At 34.8% G+C, this 9,253-nt stretch overlaps 1 protein-coding gene across 2 annotated transcripts; it reads left to right on the top strand.

Moving 5' to 3' along the window:
• Positions 1 to 2,905: 2,905 nt before the first annotated feature.
• On the top strand, positions 2,906 to 7,654 carry LOC145000628 (receptor-like protein EIX1). Of its 2 annotated transcripts, none has more exons than XM_078959887.1 (2): positions 2,906 to 3,076; positions 4,741 to 7,654. In XM_078959887.1, the coding sequence occupies exon 2, from the start codon at positions 4,768 to 4,770 to the stop codon at positions 7,492 to 7,494; it is 2,727 nt and encodes a 908-aa protein (XP_078816013.1). In that variant the 5' UTR covers positions 2,906 to 3,076; positions 4,741 to 4,767; the 3' UTR covers positions 7,495 to 7,654. The 2 variants fall into 2 exon arrangements, with proteins under 2 accessions (XP_078816013.1, XP_078816014.1); XM_078959888.1 differs by lacking the exon at positions 2,906 to 3,076 and having other exon boundaries at positions 4,624 to 6,630; positions 6,820 to 7,654.
• Positions 7,655 to 9,253: the final 1,599 nt, after the last annotated feature.

Raw genomic sequence — 9,253 nt, 5'->3', positions numbered from 1 at the left:
ACTGAGGACTCATTAGAATTTCAAATGTGAGCTGAGGGCCGGGTAGGGAAAACCAGATTCATAATGAGGGCTTAGTGGTATCTAATTATATGTGCATAATATTATCTCCTATATGTCGACATATTATGTGGGTTGGGTAGTGGTTGTACTGCTCCGTGATGTAGCCAATAAACCCTGGAGCATACCAGATATGAGCTTAGGGCTAGGGAGGGCATGCCAAACTCACACTGAGGGCTAATCATTGGTATTTCAGTCCAAGGACTGAGGGAGCAAACCACACATAAGTTGTGAGCCAAGGAGAAAACCATACTTATGTTGTGGGCTCGGGACCAAGCCAGATATGAGTTGTGGGCCGAATTCGCAAGCCATTATACTGTGGGCTCAAGGAGTAATCCGATATTTTAGTTGTGGATCCAATACATGTTGTTATTTGTATATGTTATCTGTTGTGTGGTGGTACTTTGGGGGGAAACTCACTAGGTTTTGTGCTTACAGTTTTAGTTTATTGTTTCAGGTATTTCTGATTATTTTGGCAAGGCGAAGGCGTGACCGTACACATCCTTGGTTTTACAACAGATTAGATCTTGGGAAACACCGATTTTCAAATAATGTTTGAGAACACTATTTTTATAAACATTTTGTTAGTAAAAGGACCGTTTTGAAAAGTTTAAATTCGTTGAAATTTTTGGGATGTTATATGATTTGACTTATTTTCCTAAAATTTAGTTAATTTAATTTCTCTATTAATAAAATGATATATTTACCCTTATAATTAATAAAGTGTAAATGTATAGTAAATGCAAGTCCATGTTCACAACATGTACCGTACATTCACACCTTTTAATTCTTCTTAAATGACACGTTCAAACACAATTTATGATTCCATTTTGATCCTAGCCATATATATATATATATATATATATATATATATATATATATATATATATATATATATATATATATATATATATATACACACACAAGCAGTTTCATGCGAAAACATAAATATTTTGGGAAAAATGCAAAAACATATTTTATCTAATAAAAATCAAACACATGTACTATAAATTATAATTTATTAGCAATAAATTAAAGATAATAAGTTTATATTGGATGATGTTGTGGTAATATAGATTTAAAGAAAGTTTTAACGATTGTTTTTTTTTAACGTCGTTAAACACTTTTAAATTCAAGTTTTCATAATAAAAATTTCAAAAATCATGTTTTGCTAATATGAAACAACTTCTCATCTATCATCCATTATCTTCATGTAGTTCAAAGTTTGGATGAATTATTGTCCAAAATATAAGATTGATGTGACACAATCTCATAGGTTTTTCTTGTTTTCGTGTTTTCGTAAATTATTTGCATTTTCGCATGAACTATATATATATATATATATATATATATATATATATATATATATATATATATAGGTTGAAACCTTCAGGGAGTCGTGATATCAGGTGACACAAAAAAAATCCTCCAAATCGAACAAATGACTCCAATAACCTAAAAATATATATAAAAAAAATGCAGATTATGATTTAAACATTAGAGTTTGCTTTATGTATATAATAAAATTTGGAACTTTTGAGACGTATTATTCGAAGTATCACCCGGATTTTGGTAATGTTTAAGCCATGACAAGTTTGATAAAATTAATAGGAACAACATAGAGGTTCCTCTCTTAGTCAACGGCAGAAAAATTCTTGAAATTATGCATACAAGTCTCATGGCTTTCTGTAGATCCAATCAACCTGGCACCATGAACCGCCAGCAAACGACCCAATTTCTTTACCTGGTGTCCGATGAATTAATGCCTATTAAAGCCTTCAAATCTCTATATTCAACCACAACAATTTCCTTACCTTAAACCCTAAACTCTAAACCCTAAACCACAATACCAGGACCTATCTATGCTCTGCTTCACAACATTACACACCTCCCCTAACCTTTATTCCAACAAGGTTGCCCCTGAATTTCCATTACTAATATTAAGAATCTCATCTTTAATGGAAATAACAATTACAACTGATAATTCTAGTGGGCAAAACGAAAAGGCATCGATTTTGGGTTTCTGTAACACATCTAAGGAAATCTCAGTTGCATCAATGACGGATGGACCAACAAGTAGTGGGTTATTCCAGGTTTTTCCATGGTTTCTAACGAGAAGTTCATTGATTCTTCTACAAATTTCATTTTTTTCTTTCTAAAAACCCATTAAAAGGAAAACTGAAATTATTGATTAAATTACATAGGAAAATCGATTGGCCCCTAAAACGAAGGATTTGATGATCTGGCCAGACCTCGAAGGAGGGAGAAGTGGCAGATCTCGAAGGTGGGAGAAGTGGTGATGGGGTCAGTGGCAACAGATCGGCGGTAACGATGGTGGTAGAAAACTACTTGTGTCTCTGTTTTCTTTTTTAAATTTTTTATTTTTTATTTTTTATTTTTTTTCCATTCTAATTTCATACCTGCAACTTAAGAAAAAATGTGGTTGGGGACGAAAATGGGAGTGTTTTATCTTTTATCTTCTTTTTTTTTTTTTTTTTTTGAGAGAGAGAAAGAGAGAGGCCTTTAACTTTATTTAACATATATAAATATAAATACTTATAGAAAAAAAAAATGGAAAATAAATATTATAAAGGTAATTTAGTCATTTTAATTTTTAAGGTACCAAAACCGCATACAAACATGTTCGAAATGACCACCAATAAAAATTTTCATGATTTGATTCATTTTCCAAAAAAAAAATACATATCATATAAACTATTTTTGCATTTTTGTCTTTGAATGTAAACAAATATTTATAGATTTTGAGACAATAAAGCACTGAAAAAACAAAATGGTTCATGATATATTGGGCCTTCTATTTTTTTCTTTAGCAAACATCGGGCCAAGGCCTTATAGCAAACTTACTGAATTACCGTCGATCACCCGGTTATCGTTTGTTGCTTTGGGTCTGAAGATGAAGACTACACAGAAAAATGATAATTTCAGCAGGCAAAAGAGAAACCAGCAATAAAAAGCCCCCATTCAAACAGACTATTGACGATATTAAACCTCGTCTCCGGTATCCTCTAACCGCTTTATCAAACTTTAAAATTTTCTTGTAAACTTACTCCGTTTTCCGATTTTCATGAAGTTTAACCTGTGTAGATTGGTTAATTGATGTTATGTGAGACTCTTAGTTTGATCTTTCTTCATATTTTTATTCTCCATAGTACGCTTTCTTGTAGATCTAATCGTTTCCCATAATATTCAGTTAGCTATAAATGAATGAATCTAAACTAGTTTTTTTTCTTCATGTTTCTCTTATATTTGAAGATCAGATCCAATAATCAAGAACGATGATTCTTACGATATAAAATTATTTGTGCTGTCTCAGTCTTCTATAGCATTTCTTACGGTATAAAAAAAGAAAGAAGTCTCATCCGCCCTTTAGTGGTTTGGGGCCACCATTGTCAATTAGGGTTGTCCTTTTTATCTTATTGACTCAGCATTGAATTCTTTTTACATTATTGAGTCAATCAGTGCATTATTTTCTACATCGTACCTTCTTCACTTCCCATGAGATTTCCGTATTCTAAAATGATAATATTGTAATCAAATCTTTTTTTTTTGTTGCAATTTTACGAACTATCTAAATGTGAAACTAAAAAAAACAGTTACAGATATTGTTAACAATAAATGTCAAAAGTAAGTAATTGTTGAGTTGTGAGAGTTTTATTGGCTCTCGAGTTGGGGTGTGAATGTGAGATGGTTGTTGGAGGAACGTGGAGGGATGGAGAGACCTGAATGTAAGACAACCTTATCGTATGTGAATCTTGTGATTTTTATTTTTCCCCATCAGTTAAACGTGTGTGTGTTTGTTTGTCAATCATAATCATAAACATTAATCTACATAAACTATAATTAACTATACAAAAAATTAGTTTCAAAAAATAAATTTAGTAGGTTTAGATGAAATATTTTCTTCTCAAATTGTATTTTTCACTATACATGGTTATTTTGATGTGTTTGATTTTGTTAAAATGAAAATGACTTAAAAGGGATGAAAATTGGTGATGGTTGCGAAGTGCTAAATCAGTAAAAAAAATATGAAAAAAAGAAATTGTATTTTTCACTATACATGGTTATTTTGATGTGTTTGATTTTGTTAAAATGAAAATGACTTAAAAGGGATGAAAATTGGTGATGGTTGCGAAGTGCTAAATCAGTAAAAAAATATGAAAAAAAGAAATTGTATTTTTCACTATATATGGTTATTTTTCACTATAGCTCCTGACACATTATATAGTTATTACATTCTTAAACCCAAATCTTCATATCGGTATTTCATGGATGGTTACTCTATTTGATTCCATCATTTTGTGTTTTTTAGAATTATATCACATAATTTGATGACCAAAAAATATTACAATATTGGAAAAGATATTAATATTAAATACAAATTGCCATGACTTGCAAGTCTTCAAAAGGTCTACTTTGGGTCAATTTAAATTTCATGGAAAGTAAGTGTTGTATGCCCCATGCAAATAGGCCACCAATTTGAGTCCATCCACTTTAATAATTCATCTTCACGGTTGGCATTGGCTATATATATATATAACCTTCATAGGGGCATATTTGTATATGTATACATCAACACAAGCAAATTCACCAACATACATCTGCATTTACATCATGCATCGTTGTGTTTTTATAATTTTCTCATTTCTCTTGCTATTCGTTCAGAATACAACTACCAAGCAACTGGTAGCAATGGAAGGAGGAGGAGGAGATGATAATGGTGTTGTCACAAACAAGTGTTTGGATAAGGAGAGACATGCTCTCCTTCAATTCAAAGCAAACCTTCATGACCCTTATGGTAGTCTCTCTACATGGAGACCTGAAGATGATGAATGTTGTGAATGGAGAGGAGTCATGTGTGACGATGAAACAGGCCATCATGTCACAGGGCTTGAGATTAGATCTTTTGGTCTTGTAGGTGAGATTAGCCCTTCATTGGTTAACTTAACCTACTTGAATCGTCTTGATCTTTTCGGAAATTTCTTTAATGGAACCATTCCCAGGTCCTTTGGTTCCTTGACCGAATTAATGTTCCTTGACCTTTCAAATAACTCTTTTTATGGAACCATTCCTCAAGAGTTCGGAAACCTCACCAACTTGCAAGAGCTTTCCCTTGGATACGTTGGAAGATGTAGTGTTGAAAACATAGAGTGGTTGTCCCATCTTTCTCATTTGGAGATACTTGAAATGGATGGGATTTCCCTTGCCAAAGCAAACCAGTGGGTAAATGTGATTTTGAATCTCCCAAAACTATCAGATTTAAGTTTAGATGGATGTGAGCTGTCACAGGTCATGTATCCATATTCTTCTTCATTTCTCAACTCTTCTTATTCCTCATCTATTGAAGTCCTTTATCTTGGAAACAACAGTCTCACCTCATCCATGTATCGTTGGTTGTTCCCATTAACCACCAATAAGCTTCAAATCCTTGATCTCTCTAGCAACATGTTAGATGGGATACCCAAATATCTTGGTAACCTCTGTAGTTTGGAATATTTTGCATTTGATAACAACTCTGCTGTTGTCAATTTTCCTGATTTTCTCAGCAAATTGTCTGGATGCACATCCCTTACACTACAAGAGTTGTATGCTCGAAGAAACCAATTTAAAGGGTCACTGCCTGATTTCATCCAAAACTTTTCATCCCTATCATTTCTGGGCCTATCAGATAATCACATGAATGGAACCATAAGCGAGAAACTGTGGGAACTACCCAAACTTAAAAAGATCGACGTTTCTCAAAATTATCTTAGTGGTGCCATCTCTGAAAACATTGGAAAGTCGAAGGCTCGTATTATAAACCTTTCGAAAAACCCACTCCAAGGAGTTCCTTCCGCAGATCATATGTCAAACCTTTCTTCTGTAGAGCAGCTTGATCTGAGCTCTTGCAACCTAGGGCCCCACTTCCCCAAATGGATTCAAAAACTGGAAAATCTTACCCTTCTTGATATTTCCAGCACTAGAATTTCAGATGCAGTTCCTCCACAATTTTGGAACATGCAATTCAGCTATTTGAATCTCTCTTCCAACAACATCAGTGGGGAAGTACTGAATCTATCAAGTTTTGCCAAAAGTAAATTGATAGATTTGAGCTCCAACAGCTTTACGGGTCCAATACCGGATCTTCCTTCCAGTTTGGCATTGTTAAATCTTTCCAGAAACAAATTCTCTGGAGGAATCTCCTTCATTTGCCAAATTGTCGATGGGTTTTTACAATTTCTTGACCTCTCCCATAACTCTCTAACCGGACAAATTCCAGATTGTTTGTGGCAGTTCAATGAACTAAAAGTTCTCAATCTAGGACACAACAGTCTGTTTGGAAAGCTTCCTCCCTCTATTGGGTCTTTGGTACAACTGGAGGTGTTGTATTTGTACCAGAACAACTTCTCTGGAGAATTGTCTTTGTCTTTAAAGAATTGCACGAGTTTGAGTTTTTTGAATTTGGGGGCCAACAAGTTTTCTGGTAATGTGCCTTTTTGGATTGGGGAAAACTTTTCAAGGCTGTATGGTCTTATCCTAAGATCAAACAACCTCGTCGGAACCATCCCTTTACAGGTATGTCAATTACCGTATCTTCAAATTTTAGACTTTTCAAGGAACAATCTTCATGGAAGCATCCCCTCATGTTTGAATAATCTTACGAGAATGGCTCAAGAAGGATTTTTACCACCACCAAACGTGCATTCCTATACAGCACCTTCACCTTATTCATTTTATATTAATTCATTTCGCATTGATGTGAAGTATGTTGACTATGCGATGATCGAGTGGCAAGGAGATGAGCGTGAATTCACCAGTAATCTGGGATTGTTGAAGAGCATTGACCTGTCAAGCAACAATATAACAGGACATATCCCATATGAACTCACCAATCTTCATGAACTGCTTGCCCTGAACTTGTCAAAAAACGCTCTACATGGAGAGATTCCACAGCAAGTTGGTCAGATGAAAAACCTTTTGGCTTTGGATTTATCTAGAAACAGTTTATCAGGAGGGATACCATCAACCATTTCTCAGATGACCTTATTGAGTTACCTAGACGTGTCGTGTAATAAATTGTCAGGGAGAATCCCATCAAGCACTCAACTCCAGTCCTTTGAACCTTCAAGATATGATGGAAATGCAGGACTCTGTGGACCTCCCCTTTCCAGAAAATGTCCAGGAGATGAAGGATCACAAGTACCATCAATCGTTGATAAAAGCGAGGGTGATGAGGAAGACATAGATGAACTTGAGAGATGGTTCTATATTGGTGGGGGCACTGGTTTTGTTACTGGGTTTTGTATGGCATGTGGCACTCTACTTCTCAACCGTCGTGGTAGGCATAAGTTTTTTTACTATTTTGATGGGTTCAAAGATTGGGTTTATATAAAGGTGGTGGTGTTCATCGCAAATTTGCAAAGGGTTAGACATACATAGTTTTTCTTTTTAACTTATTTTCTAGTATGTATCTTATCTTGAACAGACCGTTACTGTTCTTTTTAAGGCTAGGGTTATCGTATTGTAATTTGGCAGGGGTTTTTAAGTTCCCAATATCAATAAAAATGCCACTAACACCATGGGTGTCCACTTTATTGCATAGGGTGAAATAAGACATGCTGAGAGTTCATACTTTTGTAGCAAATAAACAAAAGATGAAAATGAAGTTAATGTTGTATATTTTATTAATCAATCTGGAAATTTTCCACCCTCTTTACAATTCTTAGATTCCTTTAGTGTAAGGCTTTTTATAATCAAAATCTTTATTTGTCGCAACATCAAAGCGATGGATTGAACTCATTTACACTCCTATAGCAACTGCAACACGCATGTTTAGCATTATTTCTTGAACTACAATTCAGATTACCGAGTAATATATATAATAATGACATTTGATTTGAAAACTCTACCACTATGGGTCATCCATTCACAAAGTTTTATTTTATTTTATTTTATTTTTTTTTATGTGTGTGTTGTGCAATCTAGACTTTGTCTTCCATTCACAAAAGAAGTTGGGTCCATTTGCTTGGCCCATTAACAAAAAAGTATTTTTAAAATTTTGTTTTTTTTTTATTTTTTTTATTTTTTATTATTTTTTTTTATCATTCTAATTACATTATAGTTTTATTGTTTTTTTGGAAAGGGAACATCCCTAACGAGGGTTTGCAGGCCAGCTTTCGTGCACCGATTAACCCCCCGCTGCAAACATGATGTTTTGTCTTATACCCTGGAGTCACTGCAGCCGAACTTCCATGGCTATAAGGGTTGAGTTGTGTAAGGATTTGAACATGGGTCAATAGGTTATCCACCATATCTTCAACATTCTTCTTTCCAAGGCTCCAAGCTACCAAAAATGATCTTCAAAAGGTTAAGAACACATAAGGATGATAAGGGTTAGTTCTTAGAGTTTCTGAGCTTAGGAGGCTGATAAGGAGGCTGGGGCATGGGACATAATGAAATATTTATATGGCTTGAACCCTAAAAATTAGGGTTTCTCAAATAGCGTCCAACTCGCCGAGTTGAGGCTCGTCGACTTGGCCCATTAAATCTCCACAATTCTTCCATCTTCAACATGTCGAGTTGGCTCCTCCAACTCGCCGAGTTCAACTTGAATTTGGCTAAATTTCAACAATTAACCATCTAGATTCCGGGTGTTATATAACTTTAACACTTAAGTTAGGTCTATCAATGGAGGCATAAAGGTACAAACTTTATAGCTTCTGCAGATTAATGAGGGAGGGGAACTTCCAGATCCAAAGTTCCTTCAAGCTTCCATGCACTATCACCACCTTTTTCTCCTTTCAAAGTTGCCAAGAAACACAATCTTTAGCTCACAAAATTTATACTAGGGTTAGGTTTTCAAGAGAAGATGTTGGAGAGATTGAGGATAAGGATGGAAAAGGTCTAAAGGAGTTAAGGAGCTTAAATTGGGCTCAAAACCATAGATTTAGGGTTTGGGTTCTAATCGCGTACACCCAACGTACCAAATTGTACGCCTAGCACACGCTTCTAAGGGCATGACTTGACCATGCTGGTACGCCTAGCGTACCTAAGGTACGCCCAACATACCACCTTCTTTCCCAACGTCAACATACTTCCAAACCACCATAACTTCTTTGATTCAAATATGATTTTAGCGTTCTTTATATGCACGGAAAGGTATTGAAAATCCCCACAATCTAAGATAATTGATTTGGAG

This window comes from Lactuca saligna, chromosome 6 (assembly GCF_052625555.1).
Source record: "Lactuca saligna cultivar CGN05327 chromosome 6, ASM5262555v1, whole genome shotgun sequence".
Taxonomy (NCBI): domain Eukaryota; kingdom Viridiplantae; phylum Streptophyta; class Magnoliopsida; order Asterales; family Asteraceae; genus Lactuca; species Lactuca saligna.
Note: the sequence above shows the minus strand (reverse complement) of the source record. Positions and strands in the feature narration are given on the sequence as shown.